The sequence below is a fragment of the Microcebus murinus genome, chromosome 27 (genome assembly GCF_040939455.1).
Source record: "Microcebus murinus isolate Inina chromosome 27, M.murinus_Inina_mat1.0, whole genome shotgun sequence".
NCBI classification, from domain to species: Eukaryota; Metazoa; Chordata; class Mammalia; order Primates; family Cheirogaleidae; genus Microcebus; species Microcebus murinus.
This window is the reverse complement of record NC_134130.1, coordinates 2,442,237-2,468,627: the sequence shown is the minus strand read 5'-3', so window position 1 is coordinate 2,468,627 and position 26,391 is coordinate 2,442,237. Positions and strand designations below refer to the sequence as shown.

At 54.7% G+C, this 26,391-nt stretch overlaps 2 protein-coding genes and 1 long non-coding RNA gene across 4 annotated transcripts in view; 2 read left to right on the top strand and 1 right to left on the bottom strand.

Moving 5' to 3' along the window:
- Positions 1-28: 28 nt before the first annotated feature.
- Positions 29-23,259, bottom strand: CCL25 (C-C motif chemokine ligand 25). Its single transcript, XM_075998097.1, has 8 exons — positions 23,044-23,259; positions 21,739-21,872; positions 4,363-4,436; positions 4,090-4,204; positions 2,441-2,558; positions 2,214-2,347; positions 1,767-1,885; positions 29-493 (listed from the first exon to the last, which is right to left on the bottom strand). The coding sequence occupies exons 4-7, from the start codon at positions 4,160-4,162 to the stop codon at positions 1,767-1,769; spliced, it is 444 nt and encodes a 147-aa protein (XP_075854212.1). The 5' UTR covers positions 4,163-4,204; positions 4,363-4,436; positions 21,739-21,872; positions 23,044-23,259; the 3' UTR covers positions 29-493.
- Positions 13,597-15,956, top strand: LOC142864828 (uncharacterized). The gene is made up of 3 exons (XR_012915127.1): positions 13,597-13,687; positions 14,707-14,989; positions 15,174-15,956. It is a non-coding gene; the product is annotated as an uncharacterized LOC142864828 (long non-coding RNA).
- A 67-nt stretch (positions 23,260-23,326) lies between the features above and the next one.
- ELAVL1 (ELAV like RNA binding protein 1) overlaps positions 23,327-26,391 on the top strand; it is a 35,437-nt gene continuing 32,372 nt past the window's right edge. The window contains exon 1 of one of the 2 annotated variants that reach the window (XM_012790789.2): positions 23,327-23,522. The gene's annotated coding sequence lies outside the window, so the exon portion shown is untranslated. The remainder of the gene's footprint in view (positions 23,523-26,391) is intronic. The other variant, XM_012790788.2, reaches the window with a different exon arrangement.

The window sequence follows — 26,391 nt, the reverse complement described above, 5'->3', positions numbered from 1 at the left end:
ATAAAGAAACATGACAGAGCCCCAGAGGTTTATTGTTATAAAGGTTTATAAAGTCATAGAAAAGCAACAGTCTTGCAGGGGCATGCTTGGACCCACCCGGGGCTTTATAAGGACCCAGAAGGATGCACAGGCATGCATGGCTCAGGGTGGGTGGCAAGAAGCTCCAGGCAGGAGGTGTAACCCCAGGACACGTCTCTGCCACAGTCACTGCCCAAGGCTGACTCTGGTCTCTGCAACAGCTAGTGGCTTAAAATGAAGCCAGCTTCCTCCTGCCAGCTGCCCATGGGCAGGAGGTGGTGAGGGTGGTGAACAGGGGCAGCAGGCACAGGGATTAGGAGCTGGGCCAAAGGACAGAAGGGCAGGTGGTAGCCCCGGCTGCAGGGTGACGGTTGTGGCAGAGAAAGATCCAGTCTCTCTTGCGCTGTGGATCCCGGAGATGTGTGGGCTTAGGGACCTGCAGGCGGAATTGGAGAGGCCACAGTGGAATTGGTGGCTGTAAATTAATACAAATATAGACATTGGCCTCTGCCCCCGGCCCCTGGCACGGGGCCCCTAAAGACCTTGTAATTTCCCGAGTGGTAGGAGAATCTTTTGTTCTAATATTTGGTCTCTGCTCCGGGCTCCTGGCACAGAGCTCCTAAAACAATTTCCTGGGTGATTGCAGCGTCTTTTGCTCTAAGGAGGTGACTCTTGGTGGGTTTCCGCATGAGAGCTGAGGCCACCAGACAGACCAAGCCATGATTGGAATCTTGGAGAGGACAGAGGGGCTGGAGTTTACGTTAATAATCGGCCATGCTGGCCAGGCACGGTGGCTCATGCCCATAATCCTAGCACTCTGGGAGGCTGAGGCAGGAGGATTGCTTAAGGTCAGGAGTTTGAGACCAGTCTGAGCAAGAGAGAGACCCTGTCTCTACTAAGAATAGAAAAATTAGCTGGGTGCCATGGCGCATGCCTGTAGCCCTAGCTACTCAGGAGGCTGAGGCAGGAGGATTGCTGGAGCCCAGGGGTTTGAGGTTGCTGTGAGCTAGGCTGACACCATGGCACTCTAGCTCGGGTGACAGAGCGAGACTCTGCCTCAAAAACAAAAACAAAACCAAAAAAAAAAAAAGCAACAACAAAACAAAACAAAAAAACTGGCCTTGCTATGTTGTCCAGGCTGGTCTCAAACTCCTGGCCTCAAGAGATCATCCTGCCTCAGCCTCCCAAAGTGCTGGGATTACTCGTGTGAGCCTCCTGGCCTAGCCCTTTGTAAGATCTTTTTATAATAAAGTAGTAGACGTAAGTAAAGTGTTTTCCTGAACCCTGTGGGCCACTCTAGCCAATGAGTGAGCCGGAGTAGGGAGCCCTGGTTTATAGCCAGTCAGTCGGAAGTACGAGTGACAACCCACTGCTTGCAACTGGCCTCTCAAGTGGGGACAGTATTGTGGGACTGAGTCCTTAACCTATAGGATCTGACTCTATCTCCGGGGAGACAATGTCAGAATTGACTAGAATTACAGGAGTCCGCTGGACAATGGCTTGGTATGGGGGGTCCTGCAGCCCTCCGCCCCTCTCCCGGGGGGTTCACTTCAGCTCTTGCTGGCCTCCCTGGGTGGGGCAGGGCAGTGGACAGGACCCTCCCATGCGAACCTGCAGGGGCTGCCCACACAGCCAGCCCTCCTTGGTCCTGGATGGGAATCTGCTGTGCCAGCATGAGCCGACTTTGAGCCCTCGGCCCTTGGCAAAGGTGATGGGTAGAAGATGGTCACATGACCGGGAGTCTGTACCTAGATTTGCTGCTGCTGGAAGGAGGAGGTGTTCCTCTTCCCGTGTCTAGTGGGGTCACTCAACTTGGACGATGGTAGCTCGGAGGTTCCAGGACTCAAATTCTTCCCAGCATGAAAGCCTGTCCAAGAGATGGAGAGAGAAAGAAGTAGATAAGAGCTCCACCAACATTTTTGGAGCTCCTGGATCCAGCCGAACCTGAAGCTGTCACTGGTTATATGAGCTACTGAGTTTCCCATTGGTCTGAGTTTTCCGTCTGCAGCAATGGTCAGATCTAGACCATGACACGGTCAGTCGGTCATTCCCTCCCACCCCCCCACTCACCAGCAACTGTCTGTCTTTGGGGCAGGGGCAGCTGCCAGCACCCTGCCCCCTCAGGAACTGAGAAGCACTGGGGTGGGTGGCAGGAAGGGCGTACCCCGTAGATGCAGGGCTGGGGGCTCACCCACCTCGGAAGGTCATCCAGGTGTGGCGAAGCTTTGTGGGGGTCTTCTTGCGTGTATCCAGAAACCTCATGGCCCTCTGCACCTCTTTGTTCTTTGGGTCGCCGCACACCATCTTGTTTTTCTGGCGGAAGTGGAATCTGGTAGGTGGAGAGGGGGTGCCCAGGCCAGGGTGTAAGCGGGGAGCAGAGCGGCAAGCGAGCCTCACCCGCCCCCCCCTCGGCCCCACTCACATGACAGCAGGCAGATTGCAGCTCCCGGTCACCTCCTGGCGCTGGTAGCCCCAGGCGTGCCGGAGCACAGCGCCCCGGATGCGGCGGTGGTACGCCAGGCAGCAGTCCTCAAACACACCTGCAACCACACACCGCCCGCACGCTCACGTCTGCACCGGGCAGGGACGGCCACAGGCCTGGCAGAGGCCGAGGGACCGCCTGGCTCACCCTTCCCCCTTGACATTGGGACACCCAGCGGGAGTTGGAGGGAACCCACAGCCCCTTGCTGAGCAGGGCGCGGAACCAACCGCCCAATGGACGGAACAAAGCCACTTCCACTCCTGCTCTGGGAGAGGGGACAGGGGACAGGTGCAGCACTGAGAAGGGGCCAGGACCACTCCTCCCTGGCATGGCCCTACTGTCCTCAAAAGAAGCCAGCTGGTCGCCTGCTCCTAAGGTCCCAGGTCCTGCTCCAGGCCGCCCCTCCCACATGGGCCTGGCTCGAATATCTCTTCTGCTGGGTCCTCATCACAGTGACCACTCAAGTCCCCCTGGCCAGGCACTGGGAGCTCTGGGAGGAGGAGCTGGCGGTGGAGGCCAGCGGACACACCCCCGCCCCACCTTCTAGGTCCTCGACAACGCACGTCAGCCAGACCCCGCCTCTTGGCATCCCCCAACCTTGGCCCTGGAGGGCAAGGGGCAGAGGAACCTGTTGGAAGCTCTGCAGCCTCGGGCTGCAGTGCCAAGAAGGTGGTTCCCCAGGCTGGGGGCCACCCTTCCCCCAGGATCAAAGGGCCATGCTGACTCTGATAGCAGAACAATGAGCACAGCCCAGCCCCCTCCTGGGCAAAGGCTAAGCTCTGGGACCCAGCCAGGGGGCAGGTGGGACTGCTGGGGGCAGACGGGCCAGGAAGGTGGGGGCGCGGCTCCTCCACCTGGCCAAGCCCCCGGCCAGCTGCTGAGACTCAGGGGATGCAGAGCCAGTGTCGGGGCCGGTGGGGCGGGACACTGCATGCCCAGAGCTGTCCTTTGGTGTCAGAAATCCTCAAGCACCTGCTCTGGGGCCAGGGGTAGGGGAGGGCGGAAGGGGTCCCCCATGGATAACAGAAGTGGTTATTGTCGTTGCCGGACACTGGGCCAAGAGTCTTCCGCAGCCATCGGCTCATTGGACCCTCGAGTCCCGTCCGGTCCATGCAGTGGGACTCTGACATTCCCACGTTGCAGGCGAGGAAAGTGGCACTCAGAAAGGTTGAGTAGCAGCTCTCAGTCGGACCGCGTGGACGGGGGCGCGGGGTGGGGACGGGGATGGGAGTCCACTGCCATTGGTCTCCGAGGCTCTGACCTCTAACCCAGCCTTATCTCTGTAGGGTCAGGACGTTTCGATGTGTCCCCAGTGGTAAGTGGCTTTGCCCACAGCTGGAACCACTCGGGCTCCCGCCGGCTGCCCGAGTCTTGCAAAGTGGGCACCGAGGGTGGCTCTGGAAGAAGGAGCTGCGGACCCCCGTCTCCACCCCCGACCCCAGGAATTATCCAAATGCCAGGCGCAGGAGCCATCAGAGAATTCAGTGGAGCGGGATTGGGGGAACTTTCTGGAAGAGAGGAGAGATAAATGGGGACGGGAAAGACGGATGGGTCCCTGGAGGTGGGGTAGGCATGGCAGAAGACAGTACCTTGGGCGTGGACAGCAGGGGCCCAGGCCCCCACAAAACAGGCCAGCACACAGGCCAGGAGCGACAGGTTCATGCTGCAGGCTGGTCCTCCTCCCTGGGGGATTAACGTGGCCACCTTGGGGACGTGGAGAAGGGTGACGAAGATCTCAGGACAGGAGCAGGCACTGGGAGCACCCCCATCTCAGGCTAGTCCCAGGGACACTCAGCAAGAAAAGGAGATGGCACAGAAGGGGGACAAGTCTCGCTGCAGGGACGTGCGGGAGAAGGACTCACCGAGGTGCGCTGGGCCCGGGGCGCCGGTGCCTGCTAGGGTGTCCCCAAAGCTCTCCTGCCTGCGGGGCAGCGGGCTGGAAGTCACCCTTTATTAGACGGAGCCCCACCCAGCCACCACCTGCCCTCCCTCCGCCCTCCCTCCTCCTCCTCCTCCCCACCTGCTCTTGCAGACTCTGGGCTTCTCCCCCTGCACAGACAGACCAAGCCCTGCCCTCCACCCCGAGACCCGCCATCCCCCCACCTTCCCCCATCCTGGGCCTCCCAGCCAGCACCCCTGTTGTCCCCAGGAAGGGGCCCTTTGCCTCTCTGTCCCCCTCATCTGCACACACCTGGGTGGTCACTGACTCCCCGCAGACAGGCCTGGGGCTGCCTGGAGCCCCCCCCCAGAGGAAGCCTTTATCTCTGCTCCTTACTCCCAAGCCACCTGGCCCCTTGGGGCCCTGACTTCACCCCATTTTTATCTCCTTTCACACAACGGGGCGACTTAGCACATCACAGACATGCCCTGGTTTTGAGAATAGGCAAGTCTATAGAAACAGAAAGTAGATTCGTGGTGGCCACAGGATGGGGGGAGGGGAGAATGAGGGAATGAGGTGGGTGACCTTTCAGGAATATGGGCTTCTTAGCTGGCGACAGTGGCTCGCGCCTATAATCCCAGCACTCTGGGAGGCCGAGGCAGGAGGGTCGCTTGAGGCCAGGAGTTGGAGACCAGCCTAGACAACATAGTGAGACCTTGTCTCTACAAAAAATTTTTTTCAACATTAGCCAGGCGTGGTGGCGCATGCGCCTATGGTCCCAGCCACTTGGGAGGCTGAGGCAGGAGGACTGATTGAGCCCAGGAGTTCAAGGCTGCAGTGATCTACGATGACACCACGGCACTCCAGCCTGGGTGACAGAGCAAGACCCTGCCTCTGAAAGAAAAAGGGTATGTATGGGTTTCTTTCTGTTCTGGAGTTAGATAATGGCGATGGCTGCATAACTCTGCCAATGTGGTAAACACCACAGCATGGTGCACTTTCCATGGGTGAAGTGCACGCGTGGCGTGTGAATTTTCTCGAATATTACCTTGAGAACAGTCTCCATAAAACTGACGTGAACAACTGCACCAACAAAGAAATGCCCTGGCTTCGGAAGAAAAGCCGGGAGACCCAGGTAGCCATGCCTGCAGCAAGCAAAGCAAAATTCTTGCAGAAGGCCTGTCTTCTTTCCCTGGTCAGCCGCCCCCGGGGGACAGGGGCGCCGGGGAGCCGGGAGGTGGGGGTGAGGGAAGGCAGGGGCACTGCAGGGGCCTCCCAGCTGTCTGTTTTTATTTATTTTTTATTTTTTAATTTTTATTTTTTTGAGACAGAGTCTCGCTTGTTGACCAGGCTAGAGTGAGTACTGTGGCCTCAGCCTGGCTCACAGCAACCTCAAACTCCTGGGCTCAAGCAATCCTCCTGCCTCAGCCTCCCTCCCGAGTAGCTGGGACTACAGGCATGCGCCACCATGCCCGGCTAACCAGCTGTCTGTTTTTAACTTTTCATTGTTCACATCCATAGCTACATATGACCTCTCCAGACCCCTTTCTCATTTCTCGGACCCCATTCATTTCTTATTTCTCAGCCTCTTGAGGCGCCCCGCCACCCCGCCAGGCCACAGGGCTGGTTGAGTGGAGCATAGAGCCAGGGCGGGGCTTGATGGGTGGAGCTTATGTGCGAGGGCGGGGCTTAACAAATAACACTTAGAGCTGGGGCGGGGCTGCGTGGGGCGGGGCTTATTCGGTGGGCGGGGCTTTGTAAATAACATGCAGCAACAGGGCGGTGCTGTTTGGGCGGTGCTTACATTGGGGGCGGGGCTTACAAAGCTCAGCCCCGCCCCACTCTAAGAGGCTCCGCGGACTTGGGTGCTCAGCTGTCCCGTTGCAGCCCCCAGGCCGGGCCTGGGAGCTGCTCCAGTTCCTCCGCCTCTTGCTCTGGGAGGTGAGGCTGGGCCGGGACGCGGCTCCGCGTGGCTGCGGGCGTGGGGACGCAGCGTGGCAGTCTGGGGCCAGCCTCCCCGCTACGGCCCACTGCCTCCTACCTGCCTTGCCGGGGTGGGGGAGGGGCGTTGACGTTAGCCAGACCTGGAAGAGGTCCGCCGGCGTGTGAGGCCACCTCCCTGCCCCACCCCTCACTGTTTGTCCCACCGGCAGCCTTCTCGGGGAGGAGGGATTCACGCAGGGTGCACAGGGATGTGTGCGCGCGGGACCCAGGTGTCTGGGTGGGAGCCAGGATACTGGGGTTGGGGTGGGGGACGACCCTCTGAGTCACAGCCCAGATTTCCAAGGAGCACAGCTGCTAAGAGTGAGAGCCAGATCTTCAGGGCTGAACTGGGGGAAGCCAGGCCTCCTCCGCGCCTGCAGCTGTGGAGGTATTGAGTGTAACCTGCTACCAGGGACCTTCTCCTCTGCAAGTGTGAAATCCGCGTGGCTGCGGGGTGGAAGCCTCCCCCCATTCTGACTCTGATGATGGGCGCAGTTGGGGGTGGTCTCCAGCCTGTAGCTCAGCCAAACGCAGGAACTGACACCCCAGAGGCAGCAGGGTTGGGAGGGCAGTGGCTCCAGTGGCTTGGTAGGGGAAGGGAGACTCCTGGAAGTATCCCACCCCCAGTGGAGGGCACACAGATGGAGGATACTTGCGGGTGCTCACAGTTGGCCTAACTGTACAGAGAAGGAGACAGAGGGTCAGAGTGGCCAAGTCTTTTTTTTTTTTTTGGCCAGGAAACTCTGACTTCTATTCCTTAAATACTGTGACCAAAAGGGGGACAGTCCCCTAATAGATGAGGGCTACAGAGCCAATGCCTGGCGGGTCATTAGCAAAGCTGCAGGGACATTAGTGGGGTCCTCCTGCAGTCACCTTTGCATATCAGAGCTTGGCTGCACACAGCTCTGGTGCCTCCGGGTCCCTGCCCAGACTCTTGGCCTCTGACAGAAGCAGCTGGGCTGCCCTTCCCCAGAGCACCCTAAGGAACATACCACACCCAGGTGTCCTGTCTGCCAGGCCAGGACTCCTCTTGTTCCCAGCTGCCCCTTTTTAGAGAGAATTTGTTTATTTGAGATCTTTCTTCTTTTTTGATGTTGGCATTTATTGCTATAAACTTCATTCTTAGAACTGCTTTCACTATATCCTATCAGTTGTATCATATGTCCATTTATGTTTGTCTTGACATATTCTTTAATTGCCCTTTTAATATCTTCCTTGACCCATTCATTGGTCCTTCGGGGGTGTGTTGTTAAATTTCCACCTACTTGTCAGTTTTCTGAAATTCACACATATGGGGAAATTCCACCCGTTACTGTTACTGATTTCTAGTTCTGTACCGTTGTGGTCAAGAAAAATATCTGATACTATTGCAATCTTCTTGAATTTGTTCAGACTTGTTTTGTGGTCTAACATATATATGATCTATCCTGGAGAATGTTCCATGGGCATTTGAGAGGAATGTGTATTTAGTTGCTGTTGGATGGACTGTTTTGTATTTGTCTGTTAGGTCCTTTCTGTCTAGCGTGTAGTTCAAGTCCAATGTTTCCTTGTTGATTTTTTTTTTTTTTTTTTTTGAGACAGAGTCTCGCTCTGTCACCCAGGCTAGAGTGCCATGGTGTCATCGTAGCTCACTGCAGCCTCCAACTCCTGGGCTCAAGTGATCACTACTACTATTACTCAGTTGTAATAGTACTGCCTCAGCCTCTAGAATACCTGGGACTACAGGCACACGCAACTATGCCCAGCTTTTTTTTTTTTTTTTAGTAAAGAAGAGGTCTCACTCTGGCTCAGGCTGGCCTCAAACTCCTGGCCTCAAGCAATCCTCCCAAATTGGCCTCCCAAAGTGCTAGGATTACAGGCGTGAGCCACCGCGCCTGGCCCTATTGATTTTCTGTCTGGATGATCTATCCGTTGTTGAAAGCAGGGTACTGCAGTCCCTCGCTATTACCGTATCCTAGACTAGCTCTCCCTTCAGAAGCTCTTCATATTTGCTTTATATATTTAGGTGCTCTTATGTTGGATGCACATGTATTTACAATTGTTACAGCCTCTTGATGAGTTGACCCCTTTGTCACTCTATAATGACATTCTTTGTCTCGGTTTGCAGTATCTGACTTGAAGTCTGTCTTATCTGATGCAATATAGCTACCCCTGCTTTCTTGTGGTTTCCAGGTGCAAGGCATATCTTTTCCCCATCCCTTCGCTTTCAGTCTACATGTGTCCTTACACAAGCTTCCTCTTGCTTTGGTCCAGACGCGCGGTGGTTGCCCGGCAACTGGAGGACAGGACAAAAAAGGGGTTTTTCCAGGATGCCTTGCAAGCCCCTGGCCTGACGCTCAGGGAGTTGGTTTACAGACAGTCCCTGATGTAGTTGGCCCTGCTGCCTCCTGGAAGGTTGGCTTTGGGGCGGGGGAGGCTTCCATCTCCAAGCTGACAGGTGGCCTCTGTCTTCCAGGAGCAGCTGTTCGCTGCAGCCTGGGTGGGAGCCGTGGCTCTCCAGAGGGACTCGGATGACTTGTACTGTCAAGGTCATGGCCTTGGGGTTGGTCTTTGTGCTTCTCTTGCCCATGCAGGACATGTGGGGGCCAGACAGCCTGGAAGGGTGACTGCCTGAAGCTGGCCCTGCCATCTGGAGCAGGGGGAGGCACGTCATGGAGAGAGAGAATGGTGGAGCCTGAGGAGAGGGTCCCATAGGGTCCTTTGGCGAGCTCCACTGATCCTCTCAACACAAGTTTTCTTTCTTTCTTTCTTTCTTTCTTTTTCTTTCTTTCTTTCTTTCTTTCTTTCTTTCTCCCTTCCTTCCTTCCTTCCTTCCTTCCTTCCTTCCTTCCTTCCTTCCTTCCTTCCTTCCTTCCTTCCTTCCTTCCTTCCTTCCTTCCTTCCTTCCTTCCTTCCTTCCTTCCTTCCTTCCTTCCTTCCTTCCTTCCTTCCTTCCTTCCTTCCTTCCTTTCTTTCCAGGGTCTTGCTCTGTTGCCCAGGCTGGAGTGCAGTAGCATCATCATAGCTCACTGCAGCCTCAAACTCCAGGGCTCAAGGGATCCTCCTGCCCCCTTTGACATCTGGGGGCTTGCAGATGCTGGAGACAAGGTCTCTGCCAGGTCTCTAGCCAGTTCCCAGCGTCCTAGAGGGGGTAGAGGACTCTGCTGGGAGAGCACCTTTCATATGCAAACCAACCAATGGGAACCTACGCCCCCAGCTATCTACAGTGTGGGCTCTCACACTCCCAGTCACCATGCACCCACCCTAATCGCCTGGGAGCCAGATAACAGACAACTGGGGACAGTCCCTAATCCCCAGGGCCTGCCCTGCCGCACACATTCCTTTTTGCAGAAACCACAATAAAGGCTCTTGCCTATGTTTTCTCTCTACTCTCTCTGCCTGCCTCCAACTGGCTCTAGTGCTTCCCTGTGTGGCCCTGCATGGCGTGACATGTCCCCTCCTCTTAGGAACTAGGAGTAACAAACTATCTTTCTGGTGGCAGTCATCTCCTCATCTATTGGCCTTACCACCAGACCTGCATAATAATAAAGCCTACATTTAAAAACAGGTGCCCATGGCCATGATCCCAGCACTCTGGGAGGCCGAGGTGGCAGGATCTCTTGAGGCTAGGAGTTCGAGACCAGCCTGGGCAAGAGCGAGACCCTGTCTCTACTAAAAATAGAAAAAATTAGCCGGGCATGGTGGCGCATGCCTGTAGTCCCAGCTACTCAGGAGGCTGAGGCAGGAGGATCGCTTGAGCCCAGGAGTTTGAGGTTGCTGTGAGCTAGGCTGACGCCACGGCACCCACTCTAGCCTGGGCAACAAAGCGAGGCTCTGCCTCAAAAACAAAACAAACAGAAAAACAGGTGCCCAGTGACGTGTGGGGAGCTGCGGACAGACGGCAGCTAACAGACACACGGCTTCCCGGGTGGCGCTCACGCTAGCGGAGGGACGCTCACAGGGCGCTGCGTGCGCGCGTCCCAGGTCACCGTGTGCGCGCACAGGGCCCCCCAGCGGGTCTCCAGAGGGAACTGCAGCCCGATGGGACCTGAAGGACATGCAGGTGCTCGTCGCCATCAGAGGCCATCAGAGCAGGGGCAGGAGAGACGGCCAACTGCAGACTGGCTGCGCTGGGACGCAGGGGCAGGGGGCGGCTAGCGGAAGATGAGGTGGGCGGGCAGAGGCTATTTAGGGCCTCACGTGGCAAGCCCACAAGGGTGACCTTCAGCGAGAGGCCACTGGGGAGCTGCAGAGGGATTTATTTAGCCGGGGGAGGGTTGTGGTCAAGCCTGCGTCCGAGCCCTGCCACGGTCACGAGGAAGATGCGCCGGAGGGGGCGAGACAAGGGCACGTTCCACAGCTCAGGGGAAAGAAGGTGGCAGGCTGGACCCACGGGGGGCGGTGGGGAGGTCCCAGAGGCGGGTCTGTCTCTCGGGAATGGGGAGGGTCTGGGCTGTCTCCTTAGCCCCTTGAAGAATGGGACGAGCCTCCCACTTCTCAAATGTGGGGACCCCGGCCGTCGACTGGGCCAGAATGCACGGAAAGGGATACCGGGAGGGAGCCAGCGTCCACAGGCTTAGGGGGCCCGTCCACTCTGTCACCTCTGCTGCTGCCCCAGCCCCTGACTGCTTGGTTCTAACCACACGGTCAAGGTCTACTGGCTGCCCACCCAGCCCTGGGGGTGTCGTGGCGGAAAACAGGCTGGAGAGGGCCACTGAGTCACCGCCACTGTGGGTCCCCCTTCCTGCCTCTATTCACGTGTCACCTCCTCTTCCCCCGGGGGCCCCCCACCTCCACTCGCCTCTGGCACTGCTCCCTGCCCATCTATCTCCTGGCAGGCAGCTTGGCGTGGATTACTTCTTACGCTTCTGAGCTCTGCCACCCAGAGGGCCGGGGCCACATGTTGGGACTGCCCTGTCACCTTGTCCAGCCCTCCGCAGCCCTATAAACCCTTCTCACCCCGCCTGCACTCAGCTTTCACACTTCCCCCCACCTGCCCCGCTTAGCTGAGTTGTTCTGGGCCAACTTTTTGTGCCTCATTGCATTTGAGTCTTGCAGTGACATGTTAAGCAATACCCTTGCCCCATCGTCCAGACGAGGAATTTGTGATTTGCTCAGGGTAGACTAGCCAGATGTTTTGTTTTGTTTTACTAGAACAAGCATGTATTCCTCCCTTTGGGGTCCAGGGCTCAGCTGTGGCCTCGCTGGGCTGTGCTCTAGGCTGTGAGTTTTCTACGTGTCGCTGCATAGACTTCCTGGGGCACATTTGTTTCCTGGAAGCGGGGACATGAGATCAGAGCATCGGGTCCACCTGCTGCTTCTTCAGCCTTCGTCTCAGATCTGGCTGGGGGCGGGGGGGGGTCACTTCCATCCAGGTCACAGTGGCCAAAGCAAGTCACGTGGTGACGCCCGAAGTTGGGGGATGGGCAGTGAACCCCACCCACAGGGAGGCACGCTTAGTGGAGGAAGGGAGGAAGGATTGTTGTCTTCATCTGTTTGTGCTGCTCTACCAAAATGCTCCTGAGACTGAGCAATTTATAAACAATAGACATTTTTAGAGCTCACGGTTCTGGAGGCCGGGAAGTTTCTCTATCAAGCACTGGTGGTTTTGGTGCCTAATGGGGGCTCATTCTCTGCTTACAACACGGCACCTTCTTGCTGCATCCTCACATGACAGAAAGTGCAAAAGAATGGCCTGACTACTCCTTTTAATAAGGGCATTAATCCCATTCATGAGGACAGAGTTCTCATGGTCTAATCACCTCCCAAAGGCCCCGCCTTCTAATACCGTCACCTTGAGGTTTAAGTTCCAACATATGGATATGGTTTGAATACGGTACATTCAAACCATGGCACTTGTGAACAAATGCTACCATCCACCATGGTCACATCAAAGTTCACAGTGAGTGTTCCTGATTGGCAGGAAGTCAGAACCCAGGTCCCTTCCACCTTGTGGCTCTGCCGTCTTCAACACATAGCTTCCAAGGCCACCAGCTTGGAGAGGGGCTGAGCCCAGATTTTTTGAACTTGGATATGTACAGGGTGCATAGCAAGGAGGCCAACGCTACAGCAGATGCAAAAGCCTGGACACCAGGGCTCCATCCACACTCCCTCTCTCACCTTCTAATTTCCGGATGCTTCCAAAGTGCCTGGCTTAGCTCTGCTGTGGGTTGTCCAGGCCTCAAAATCCTTCATGTATAAAGGGTTTGGGGGCTGAGAATCCTACGGCCCCTGTCTCAGTCTGGGCACTCCGTGGATGAGAAAACATTGCCTCCTTGTGGGAATCACAGCTGCTCTGATGGGTGGGGGGTGGGAAGTGGGGGCCTCCTCTGCTTCTGCCATTGGGAAGGTGTTTGTTCACTAAGGGGTTACAGGTGCCGGGAGCTGGGGTAGCTTCCACCCTGGGTCCTTCGAAACAGCCTGTGCTTAATGCTGTGGCCTCTCTTGGCCTCCAATTCTGCAAAGGCTCATTTGTGGCAGTCAAGGGAGCGGCATTCAACATCTAGAACTTCCCCAGCACAGACACCCAACCCCTACCCCCCATGCTCACGCCTCCCTAGCACCAGCTTCCATCAAGCCAGAAGCCCCTTCCCAGCTGGGGTCTGGTGGTCTTTGCTTCCTCTGAGCCTCTCCCCTCAATCTTGTCCTCCCATCATTCCGTGACCCCCGGCTGTCTAGTCCCTGCTCCTGCCGCCGTACCCTGAAGTGCCTCCTCCAGGGCTGCCTGTGACCCATTCCAGCCCTTTCTGTGCCTCCCTCAGCCCTGCTGGGAATCACCCTCCTCCCTCCAGCCTCAGTGCCCTCCCCCTGTCTGGGCCTCTTCTCCTCCTCCTCCTTTAGGAGGTCCATTTTCAGCTCAGGTTCAAAGAGCCAGAAGCTCTTTAAAGAGCCTTAGAGCCAGCACAGTGGCTCATGTCTGTAATCCCAGCACTTTGGGAGGCTGAGGTGGGAGGATCACTTGAGGTCAGGTGTTTGAGACCAGCCTGGGCAATACAGCAAGACCCTATCTCTACCAAAAAAAAAAAAAATTAAATTCAGTGGCATGGACCTGTAGTTCCACCCACTTGGGAAGCTGAGGTGGGAGGATCACTTGAGCCCAGGAGTTCAAGGCTGCAGTGAGCTATGATGACGCCACTGCACTCCAGCCTGGGTGACAGAGGGAGACCCTGTTTCAAAAATTAAAAATTAAAAAAAAAAAATCAGCTACAGCTACACGAAGCAAAGATTGGGGCTTTGGGGTCTTTACTGGCATAACTTTTTTTTTTTTTAATTTAGAGGGAAAAAGCGGTCGTTTTGTCTGCTTCTTGACTCCCTGATGAGGCTCCGCACGAGCTTGAGAGAACCTGGTCCGTCCCAGCCCCGACCCCCAAACCTTCTCGCATCGAGTTCCCCCATCTCCTGGGAGACGTGCACGGGGACAGCAGCTCTGCGTGTCTGTCGCAGCCCGTGCAGAGAGAGGCAGGTGCCAGCCTGACTGGCAAGTGGCTTCGGAGTAGACACCTATAGGCGTTCCCTGTCGCTGTTGTAGCAACCAACCACAAACTCAGTGGCTTCAAACACCACAAATTTATTATCTTACAGTCCTGAGGTCAGGTGTCCTAAAATCAAGGTGTCAACAGGGCTGGTTCCACCAGGAGGCCCCAGGGGACAGACAACCCGTCTCCCTCCTTTTCCAGTGTCTAGCGGTGGCCCCCATCCCTGGACTCGGGGCCCCTTCTTCCCCCTTCAGAGCCAGTCTCTCTGCCTCCGACCCTCCTGTCTCCTCTTGAGGACCCTGGGTCCCCTTGATTAATCCAGGATGATCTCCCCATCTTGAGATCCTTAATTAATCCCATCTGCAAAATCTCTTTTGCCATGTGAGGGAATAGATTCCCGGGTTCTGGGTATTAGGGTGTGAACATCCTGGGGGGAAGGGGTTATTATTTTATCTACCACAACACCTGTGGGGGTCAAACTCATGAGACAGGGACCCACAGAACACGTCTTGGGGGAGGTGATGTGCGGGTCTGCTTCTGGAAGTCGCCAGGGGGCGGGGGAAGGTGGGGAGAGGCAGAGGGAAGAGGGCAGCCCCCTAGATCTCCGCGCTGGAGGCCTTTGCTCTGCAAAGCACCGGCTCCCTCCTGGGGCTGACTTTGCCCCCAGGGGACACCTGGCAATGCCTGGAGATTTGGCTGTCACAACTGGGGGTGGTAGGCTGCCAGAGATGCTGCTCAATGTCTTACAACACACAGGACCACTCCCCACCGCCAAAACCATCTAGCCAGAAGGTCAGCAGCTTGGAGAGCAAGAATCCTCCTTAATGCGTAGCTGCTGACCTCTGCCTTCTGCCCTGTCTCTCGGGACCGAGAGGGGCTTCTTCCTCCAGGCGCAGCTGGAGGGTTTCTACTCGGTGACCTTTGGCCTTTCTAACTGCCCCCCACTTTGCTACCTTTCTGGGGAAAAGCTGCTTGGAGTTCCTCATGACCCTTGGCCTGCTCCAGGAACGAGGCCTGTGTGTGTCCAACGCTCCTACCTCAGGAATGCGAAGCCCCACGTGGCCTGGGCCCTGGAGGATGACGGATCTAAGAATAGTGGCATTTCCTCCCCACCCCCAGGCCTGCCTGGCTCTGGCCTGTGGGTCCCGGGTCCCTCACTGCCGCCAGGGAGAGGTGGGTGAGACGGAGGTCACCCTAGGGAAACTTCCCTGGGCGGGGGCCTGAGCTAGTTCATTCCTGGGGTCACTGGGCAGCAGGTGACAGATCCAGGGAGGAGGGGCTAAGTCACGGTGGAGGGTAACCCCCCCTCACCCGCCCACCACCTGACCTGTCTGTCCTGTTGCTGCCTTCTCTGCAGGACTCCTGTCACCAATCCCCTCCTGAACTGCCACCCCCTGGAGTCAGTCCTTGGGCTGACCGGGGGCGTGGGGTGCCCGTCTTGCCTACTGTAGAAGGGACCCCAGCTCGGGAGGCCTGATCCGGCAGAGTGGAGGCTCCGGTGCCAGAGGGGGCCTTGTGTCTGCCGGGTAAACCCTCCCAGCGCCCCCGAGAGCAAGGCTTACTGCTGGTTCATCCGTCAGCAAGCCTGTGCTGCCCGCCGGGTGCTGGGGACGCCCCTTCCTGGAGGAGCTCCCAATGACAGAGCTCACGCTTGCTGAGGACTTAGCTGACAGCGAGGTCCTGCCCTGGGTGCAGCTAGAGGAGCTGTATTTTTGGGGGATGGGCAAAGGGGAAAGGCAGGCAGTGGGATTTGGGTAGAGAAAACCCAGGGAGGAGGATGAGGAAGGCCAATGTGTGTCTGGGGAAGTCCCTGCCCCCTAGGTGGGGACGACAGTCCAGGGCATGGCTGTCCCTCCCACCCGGGCCCACCCCATCCAGCTGTTGGCCCCTGGATCCACCAAGGCAGCCCGACTGCTGGGCGTTTCGCCAATTTCCAACCAAAAGGTAACTTAGTAAATACTGTGAGGCTCATCTTCCTGCAGACAGCCCTGTCACAGGTGGCTTGGGATAATTTTCACTGGCATAATCACAGGGTCAGGCTCTGACCCTCTCATACGCTAGGTATGTAACATCCAAAGGGGCTTTCCAATGAAAGCTGCCACCACCCCTTCGGAAAGTAAATGTTGGGACTGTCCTCCGCTGTGGCCATGCCTCGCCCATGCGTGGACAGACGCACTCGTAAGTTCACTGCTCTTTGCTCCTTTCCTCTTATCAACTTGAGTGAATTTTTAATGGACTGATAACACCCGGTGAATGTTCCCTCCAAAACTCATGTTGTAACTGAATGCCCCGTGTGGCCTTTAAGAGGTGACAGGGTCACGAGAACTCTGCCCCCGTGAGTGGCCGAATCCACGCATGGATTAATGGGTTAGTGGATAATGGTGATCCTGAGACGGGAAACGGTGGCTTTACAAGAAGAAGAAGAGAGATGTGTGAGCACGCTCAGCTCCCAGGCATGGGATGCCCTGCGCCACCTTGGGACTCTGCAGAGTCCCCACCAGCAAGAAAGCCCCCACCAGAAGTGGCCCCTCAACCTGGGACTTCTCAGCCCCCAGAACTGTGCAATAAATTTCTTTTCTTTATAAATGACCTGGTTTCAGGTATTCTGTTATAAGCAGCAGAAAGTGGACTAAGACACCTGGCTTTGCTCACCTCCTGCAACTTTCTCCTAATTGGGCACACCCGGAGTCCAGCACGTGTGACGTGTTCCCAGCGGTGCTGTGTAGACTGTGCTTTCCAATCGTGTGTCGGGGAGCGGGGAGGGTTTTGTGATACATGGAGAGTGGAAGTTACTGGGCAGAAGCTGGTGTTCCAAATGCCCACCCTTCACCAGTGCTCTCGCCTTTGGCACAGCGGGTGTGGGCTGGAGATGCCTTGCAGGTGGACTCTCAGGTAGGCAAATCTGTGGGTCCCTGACCTGCTTCCTTCCCATGGGCTTCTAGATGAGGAGCAAGGCTGAAGGAACCAAAATGGTCAACTGCCTGCCCGCCATGACCGATATGCATGAAGTCTCCACTTCATTTATAAAGACTGGCGAAATGATATGGCACCTCCTCAAAAAGTGAGACATGGAGCGACCGTGTGGCCCAGCAATTCCACTGCTGGGTGGTGTATACCCCCACCTATGGAACTTGTAAATGAATCTTCATAGCGGTATCACTCCCAGTGGCCAAAAGGTGGAAACCACTAAATGTCTATCAACAGATGAATGGATCAACCCAAATGCAGTGTGTGTGTATATATATATATATATCCACACATGGAATATTATTTAGCCACGAAAAAGAACGAAGTACTAATTCATGCTACAACATGGATGAGCCCTGAAAACATCGTGCTCAGTGAAAAAAATGGCTGCATTTATGTGAAGTAAACCAGAATGGGCAAATATGCAGTCAGAAGTAGATCAGTGGCTGCCAAGTCTGCAGAGTGACTGCTCATGGGCATGGGGTTTTATCCAGGGTGATGAAAAGCTTCTAGAATAAGACAGTGGCAATCCTTTTTTTTTTTTTTTTTTTTGAGACAGAGTCTCGCTTTGTTGCCCAGGCTAGAGTGAGTGCCGTGGCTTCAGCCTAGCTCACAGCAACCTCAAACTCCTGGGCTCAAGCCATCCTTCTGCCTCAGCCTCCCGAGTAGCTGGGACTACAGGCATGCGCCACCATGCCCGGCTAATCTTTTCTCTATATATTAGTTGGCCAATTAATTTCTTTCTATTTATAGTAGAGACGGGGTCTCGCTCTTGCTCAGGCTGGTTTCAAACTCCTAACCTTGAGCAATCCGCCCGCCTTGGCCTCCCAGAGTGCTAGGATTACAGGCGTGAGCCACCGCGCCCGGCCAGTGGTAATCCTTGTATAACTTTGTGACTATGCTAAAAACCACTGAATTTTTACTTAAAAAAAACAAGCACTGCAAAAATCCAAGAAATATACGTAAAACATTTAGCAGCAGTCCTCAACCTTTCTGGCACCAGGGACCATTTTCATGGAAGACAATTTTTTCATGTGCCAGGGAGGAAGGGATGGTTTCGGGATGATTCAAGCACATCACATTTATTGTGAACTTTATTTCTATTATTATTACATTGTCATATATAACGAAATAATTGTACAACTCACCATTGGGTGGGGACCCATGATTTAGAGGAAAAATAAGAGAACTCAGGTGTGAAAAAGAACTGGATTAAAAAAAAATAGACATCTTTTAAAAAAAAAAGTGATAGTGCTTCCTATAGAATGAGTCACTGGGGCAGCGTGGGTGGTTTATTGATTTATCGTCCACACAGAACACCAGACGGTGAAAGCTGTCACCATCAACACCACTCTGGGACAACAGGGCGAAGCCAGGCCACCCTGTGACCCCAGGAACAAGGGCTAGGGCTACGGGGATTTTCTCAGCCTTTGGCTTTATGGAAGATAAAATGCTGCTCTCTCCCAGAAAGATAACTGGAATGGAAGGGTTATAGGCTGGGTTCAGAAAGTGAATTGTGGAAAACGAAACCTCCCAAGCTTGCTCAGGCCAGTGACCCATGTTATCTCCTGCAGCTGCCATTCTACTATTATTATTATTATTACTTTAAGAGACAAGGTCTTGCTCTGTCACCCAGGCTGCAGTGCAGTGGTGCAACCATAGCTCATGGCAGCCTTGAACTCCTGGGCTCACGCGATCGAGGAGGTGCAATTCTAAGACGAGAGGAAGAGAGGTACTGACCACAGCGTTCTCGTTACTGGGCAGCTGCCGAGACCGTGTGTGAGGTGCTCTGCTTTCAATAGGCTCCCAAGGTGCTGGCACCACCTGCTGTTTACAAAAATCAGAGTGAGACTCGCGGAAGTGAATTGATTCCCGTAGGAAAGCCAAGTGTTCCTGTGCCTGCTCCAGGGCTGGCCCTCTTCGGGTCAGAACCGTGGGCGAATAGGAATTGCGAACCGCCCACGCCTGGAAAGAGCCAGCCCCCTGTGGCTACTTGCCCCCCTCACTCTGACCTCACTGGGGAAGTGAACTCCAAACTGTCGCTAACCTGAAAATAAACTCAACTGCCTAAGAAAAAATAAACAAAGCTTCCTATTTTTCTCTGTGACCGACCTACTTGGCACTTGAGATGGAACCAGGTTGAACTCAGGTTCCCAAAGAACTTGAGCCTTCTAGAAGATTCTCCAGACTTGTTCGAGCCTGCGTGGCTTCTGTTCTCAGCACAGGCGTTCCGCTGCGATGTCTCGGCTGTGTGTGGGGGCCGACCCGCGAGCCGCTCGTCTGACATTTACACCTTTTACTTTTCTCTTCTCTTTTCTATTCAAGACAGGGTCTCGCTCTGTCACCCAGGCTAGAGTGCAGTGGTGTCATCATAGCTCACTGCAGCCTTGAACTTCAGGGCTCAAGCAATTCTCCCGCCTCAGCCTTCCGAGTAGCTGGGGCTACAGGTGCACGACACCAGGACCAGCTTATTTTTTTTATTTTTTGTAGAGACATGGTCTTACCACGTTGCCCAGGCTGGTCTTGAACTTGGCTTCAAGTCATCCTCCTTCCTGAGCCTACAACCATTTCTGATGTCCCCAAAGTAACCCTAACCCACATATGGAGCCATACAAATGGTTCAGATAGAATGCCTGTCCCCAGCATGTCTGTATCTAAGTGATTTGCCTGCCGCCTTCTCCAAATCTGACCCATCAGTGAGTCCTTAAACATCTGGAATCTACCTCCTTCTCTCCACAACCCCCTGACCCACCCCATGCCAGCCTGTCATGCTTTCTCTCCCTGGGTTGTCTACACAGGCCTCTCCTGGGGTTTCCCCCCATGTTCTGGTTCTATTCTCTGCTTACCTCTGGTTCCCTTCCTTCAAAGAAAGAAAGAAAGAATCACATAAATCTCTATTGTAAAATTCTCTCTGCTAAAAGATAAATTCCTTCAGATGATCACGGCCTGGTAGTTCCCTATGGCTACTATAACAGATTTGCCACAACCCTGGTGGCTTAAGACAACACATATTTATTATTTTAAAGTCCTGGAGGGAAGAAGTCTGAAATTCATCTCTCCTGGTTAAAAATCAAGGTGTGGGCAGGGCTGGTCCCTCCTGGATGCTCCAGGGGAGAACGAGTTTCTGGCCTTTCCCAGTGTCTAGTGGCTGCCTGCATCCCTTGGCTCTCGGCCCCTTCCTCCACCTTCAGAGCCAGCAACGCAGCATCTTCCAATCCCTCTCTGACTCTGACCCTCCTGCCTCCTTGTCTGAGGAGCCTGTGATGACACTGAGCCACCACTTAATCCAGACGCACCTCTCATCTCAAGATCCTTAACCTAATCGCTTCGCAAGGTTCAAGACTCCCGTGAGCTCTGACCAGGACACTGTCCTCCAGCCTGGGCCACACAGCTAGGCCTTGTCTCTGAAAGTAAATAAATAAACACACTATGAACTTTAGTAAAGTATCAACATTGCCCTGTTAACTATAACAAATGTATCACTCTAACAAAAGATGTTACTAATAGGGGAAACCAGGTGTGGCGAATAATGGTAACTATTATCTTTGCTGTAATATTTCTGTAAATCTGAAACTGTTCTAAAAAATAAAGTCTACTGATAATATTAATGTCTAGATGAATAAATGAAGTACTTCATTCATTCATCATGGGATGATTATAGTTCCCATATCACAGGGCTATTTCCAGGATTGTGCGGGAGAATGGTACATGAAGCGTTTGGCGCGAAGGACACTTTCATTTAGAGCACTTGCCACCATTGTTTGAAACCTAGACAATCCATTAGAGGAGCCACTAGCCCTATGTCGCTATTAAAATTAAAATTAATTAAAAATTAAGTACAGGCCGGGCGCGGTGGCTCACGCCTGTAATCCTAGCTCTCTGGGAGGCCGAGGTGGGCGGATTGCTCAAGGTCAGGAGTTCAAAACCAGCCTGAGCAAGAGCGAGACCCCGTCTCTACTATAAATAGAAAGAAATTAATTGGCCAACTGATATGTATATAAAAAATTAGCCGGGCATGGTGGCGCATGCCTGTAGTCCTAGCTACTCGGGAGGCTGAGGCAGAAGGATCGCTGGAGCCCAGGAGTGTGAGGTTGCTGTGAGCTAGGCTGATGCCACGGCACTCACTCTAGCCTGGACAACAAAGCGAGACTCTGTCTCAAAAAAAAAAAAAAAAAAAAAAAAAAATTAAGTACAATTAAAAATTCAGGCCAGGCGTGGTGCTCCTACCTGGAATCCCAGCACTGTAGGAGGCCAAGGTGGGGGGATTGCTTTAGGCCAAGAGTTCGAGACCAGCTTGAGCAAAAGCGAGATGCCATCTGTACAAAAAACAGAAAAAATAGCCAGGCATGGTGGTGTGCACCTGTAGTTCCAGCTACTTGGGAGGGTGAGGCAGGAGGATCACCTGAGCCCAGGAGTTGGGGGTTGCAGTGAGCTATGACGATGCCACTGCACTCCAGCCTGAGCGACAAGGCGAGACCATAGCTTAAAAAAAAAAAAATGTAGTTCTTCAGTGGTACCAGCCACAAGCCAGGTGCCAAAAAGCCACAGGGAGGTAGTGGCTACTGAATTGGGCAGTGCTGCTATAGAACATGCCCATCATTGCAGAAAGTTCTACCACACAGCACTGCACTAAACAGCAAAGATTGTAATTATTTGTTCAGTGTTCTCAACTCCTTTGGGTACTTCTCCAATGCTATCTTTGAAACCTTCCTGACTACCCTCTTTCAAACTGTAACCCTCAGCTGGGTGCTGTGGCGTGTGTCCGTAGTCCCAGCTACTCAGGAGGCTAAGGCGAGAGGATTGCTTCTTGAGCCCAGGAGGCTAGCCTGGGCAACACAGTGAGACCCCCTGTTGCTAAAAAACAAAAAACCAAAAACCAAAAAAAACCACAAAAATCACAATTGCAGCCTTCACATTTCCCATGCTTCCTTTCCCCAGCTTATTTTTCTTCTTACCCTTTTCGCCACTTGACGTAGAATCCACTGATTTCTCTTCTGCCTCCCCGTCTGGCACTGCACGGTCCAATGCAGTAGTCACTGGCAACACGTGACTGTTGAGCACTTCTGCAGCCAGTCCAAGTTAAGAGGTGCTACTGAGTGTAAAATACCCACTAGATTTCAAAGGTGTTGGGGGTGGGGAAGAATGCAAAATATCCTGTATTTTTTTTTTTTTTTTTTGAGACAGAGTCTCGCTTTGTTGCCCAGGCTAGAGTGAGTGCCGTGGCGTCAGCCTAGCTCACAGCAACCTCAAACTCCTGGGCTCAAGCAATCCTTCTGCCTCAGCCTCCCAAGTAGCTGGGACTACAGGCATGCGCCACCATGCCCGGCTAATTTTTTATATATATATCAGTTGGCCAATTAATTTCTTTGTATTTATAGTAGAGACGGGGTCTCGCTCTTGCTCAGGCTGGTTTTGAACTCCTGACCTTGAGCAATCCGCCCGCCTCAGCCTCCCAAGAGCTAGGATTACAGGCGTGAGCCACCGCGCCCGGCTGTATTTTTTTTTATACTGACATGTTTATTTTTACTTATTTTCTTATTTTATTTATTTGAGACAGAGTGTCACTCTGTGGCCCCAGGGAGAGTGCAGTGGCATCATCATAGCTCACTGCAACCTCAGACTGCTGGGTTCAAGCCATCCTCCGGCCTCAGCCTCTCAGAGTGCTAGGATGACAGGCGTGAGCCACCACCTGGCCTTACATTGACGACAAGTTTAAATAATAACATACTGGGTCAAATCGAACACATTATTAAGACGAACATCACCTGTTTCTTTTGACTCATTTTTTTTTTAAACATGGCCAATTATTTAACACATTTCAATTACACACGTGGCTGACAAATTTGTGTATGGCTTAAAACTTCTCCTGGACAGCTCTGATCAAGAATGTCACCTACTAGACAACTTAGAAGTTGCACGTGTGGCTCGCATATATTTCTAGGGGACAGCGCTGGCCTAGAGTGTCAGCCCGGTAAGAACAGGTATTTTCGTCCGTCCGCTGCCCATACGGCGATTGGCACATAGTGGGCACTCGATAAAAATAAATGAATGGGAGGTCGAGCCTCTACGAACTCGCTCACTCTGATCCGTGGCGCGCTGACCACCACCCCTGCCCCGCCTCCTCACCGCACCAGATGAGTAAACTGAGGCCGAGCGGAGTGACGTCAGCCCTGCCCAACCACGCGTAACGCGGAAACGTCGGGGTCGGGATTCGAACCCAGGTCCTGACCCCACAGTCCTGGCCTGTTGACCGTTCCTACCTTGCTGGGCAGCGGCGGCGGCGGCGGGGCGGACAGGTGTGGCAGACATGGCGTGCGCTCGACAAGGGGCGCCGCTCCCCCGCTACCGCCTTCCTTCGGCCTCCGGCAGCCGGACCCCGGCGCTCCCCCTCCGCGGCCATCGCTGGCCTCCCGCGTCTCTGCCGGCCGCCAAGCCCTTCGCAGGCGGCGCCGGCAGGAAGTCCCGCCTCTCCCGCGCGCCCCGGGGCGCCTCGACAGCCACATCGACCAATCCGCAGCGCGCCGTGGCGGACGCCGGCCAATGAGCGCACGCGCCGGGGGGGCGTGTCCGGGCCGCGGGCCGGAGCGGGTCGTGCGCGCTGAGGAGGAGCCGCCGCCGCCGTCGCCGTCGCCGCCACCGCCGCCACCGCTACCGAGGCCGAGCGGAGCCGTTAGCGCCGCGCCGCCGCCGCCCGTCCTCCCGCCCCGGAGCAGCCCCGGGCCCGCCCGCCCGCGTCCAGGTGAGGCGGGGGGCCTTCGCCGGCGCTCGACGGGGTAGGCCGCGGCAGGCCTGAGCTCGCCTGGCCGGGCCGCGGGCGCCCGCGGGGCCTGCACCGGCCGAGGCCCAGGCCGCGCCGGGCCGGGGGAGGGGACGCGCGCGGGCCGCAGCGGGAGGGCGGGGGCCGGCCGGTGTGGGCGCCGGCGACAGGCCCCGGGCCGGATTCCTCGGGCGCCGCGAGGGACCGGCGAGGGGGACACGGCGTGGGCACGCGCCTGGGGGCCGGGCTCCGCAGCCGGGGCCCGGTATCCTTGGAAGCGCGGGGTCCGGGGGCGGGAGAGTAGGGCCAGTGGCGGGGGAGTGGGATGAGCGCTTGGAGCGCGCAGAGGTCACGGCCCACGGGTCCGCTCCCCCGGGAAATCCTACAGATTCTTTTGTGGTCGTTGTCAGAGAACCGCGGCCGTTCTGAGGTCCTTTAAGGAGTGTGCAAACCCTTCACTAGGTTCGGGAGTCCCGGAAAAAATATAGACTGTTATTTTATTTTTTGAGCGCCATCTCTAACAAAGCTGTTTGTGGGGCGTGGGACGTTAGGATTTGTAAAATATGTGTGTGTGTTGGAAACACACAAACTGCACGCAATTGAACAATAGGGGATGGATGCTGTTCCTTCCTTTTCCGGTGCCCTCTGCTGCTCGGCTTATTAAAATGGGTTTTGGTCCCTACTGTGTGCAGGTGAGGTGGGGAAGAAGTTCTGCACAACTTCTGCACGAGCTGCCCGTGGAGGCACCGAGCCCCCCTTACCGAAAAGTATTCGTTCGGGATCCGGATGGCCAGTATTCCAGAAGTGGGAAGATGGGGAGGATGATCTAGCTAGAGAAGGGTTTCTCAACCTCAGCACTGCTAACATTTGGGGGCCAGATAATTCTTGGTTGTGGGGGGCTGTCCTGTGCATTGTAGGAAGTTGAGCAGCATCCCTGGCCTCTTCCTTCTAGATGCCAGCAGTATGCCCCCCTTCCTCCTTGTGTAGATCAAAAGTGTTTGCAGACATTGCCAGATGTCCCCTGGGGGGGGTCTCTCATACCTTTCTCTCTCTTTTACACACACACACACACACAGACACACACACATGCACACAAGCAGGTGAGAACCACTGCAGAACTAAATGACTTAGTTCAACCAGAAGTTCCTCCAGCACCAACCTGATGCCCTGGGAGATGCTTCCAAGACCTTGAGTGTTGAGGCTTAGTTTTCTTATCTGTGAAACGGGAAGGACAAGAGTATTGTGCAGATTTAAGAGTATGAGGAGCCGACAGCATTGTGCCTGTTCTGCAGGGTAGGCATTGAGTAAGTGATGTTACAAATAATCGCCACTATTTATTGAGAATTTACTGCATGCTTGACACTTCACAGACGTTTGTCTCCAGCCTGTGAGGTAGATACTGTTAAAATTTCCATTTTAGAGATGAAGCTGAGGATTGATAAGACCAGTCTTATGCAGTAAAGTGGCTGGGGCAGGATTTGAACTCGGGCCCTCTGACTCAAAGCCCTTACTCTTCACCACTGGGTTTTGCTGCTTCTGTAATCACAAGGGCCCGGGGTGGCTCGAGAGGCAGTGTTTCATGGAATTACATTCAGTTGTCATTGAGTATCTTCTGTGTGCAGAGCTCTGTGCTGGGATCTGTTATAAAATTCTGCAACTTCAGGGTCCATGAAGAGGCCAAGATTCAACATCGCAAAATGTGGAAGGAAATAGTGTTTATGTTGAAGCACTTGTTTTGGGGGGGCAGAATTTCAGTTTGGATGTGTTGAATCTGAGGTCACGGGCAGAGAGTAGAATATGAAAGAATTATGAAAATACTGGTTTCCTGATCCTGCTAATCTTACTGCTTCTCACTCCTGCTCCCCACCTCTGTCCTCCTTCCACACTCCAGCAAGAGTTGTCTTTTGTAAATGCAGATCTGATTGTGTCACTCTTGATTAAAAGTCTTTGGGCAGAAAAAAAGCAAATTGTGTTAACTTCTTGGGGTGGCGTAAAAGATAAAGTCAGAAGCCAGTTCACACCCTGACCCTCCCGGCCACTGCACACAGACCCCACCAACAGGCCTGGAATGCTGTTCTCTTTCACCTGGAGGTCTGTTTCTCATGCTTCAGGGCTCAGCCCAGAGCTCACTCACCATTTGAAGCCTCCTCTGACTGCCACCCTTCCTCCACCGGCACGTAATCTACCAATCTAGCGTTCCCTCATTTGTGTGGCCCTCCCATTCAGTTCATTGAATGGAGCAAACGCTGAATGGTGAGAGCGGCCGTGCCGCCATTCGCCCCCTAGGTGGCAGCGGTGAGGCGGCTCCGGGCCGCAGGTCGGGGAAGACCGAAGGAAACCAGCCTGCAGAAGGGAAGTGAGTCTCGCTTCCCTCCTTTGAACGACTCTCGCCGCTCTGCTGTTGTGTCCTGGGCCCTGCGCTAGGCTCTGGAGAGGCGACCGTGTACACCACGTGTGTAGATCATTTCAGTCCACTCTGGTGAGTGCAGTGATAATCACGCACTGGTCAGTGTGGCAGCCCAGAGAAAGGACTATTCTCCAAGCCCGGTGGGCACAGGAGACCTCAGAATGCTTCCTGGATGAGGGGAGGCGGGAGAGGTGGGGAAGGGCTTTGCAGGATGCAGGAACGGCACAGGCAAAGGCAGGGTTTGTTCAGAGCCATGTGGGATCTTCAGGGGCGAGAAAGGTGACATGGGCAGTGGCAGGAATCCTCACATGTCTGCTGGGCAGAGGGCTTGGCGGCTACCCTGCAGGCTAGGCGGGGGCAGCTACTGAGCAGTGTGCACCCACTGCTGCCCTGCACAACAGGCAGGCCCAAAGGATGGGTGGCTGGGGGACAGACAAGAACCAA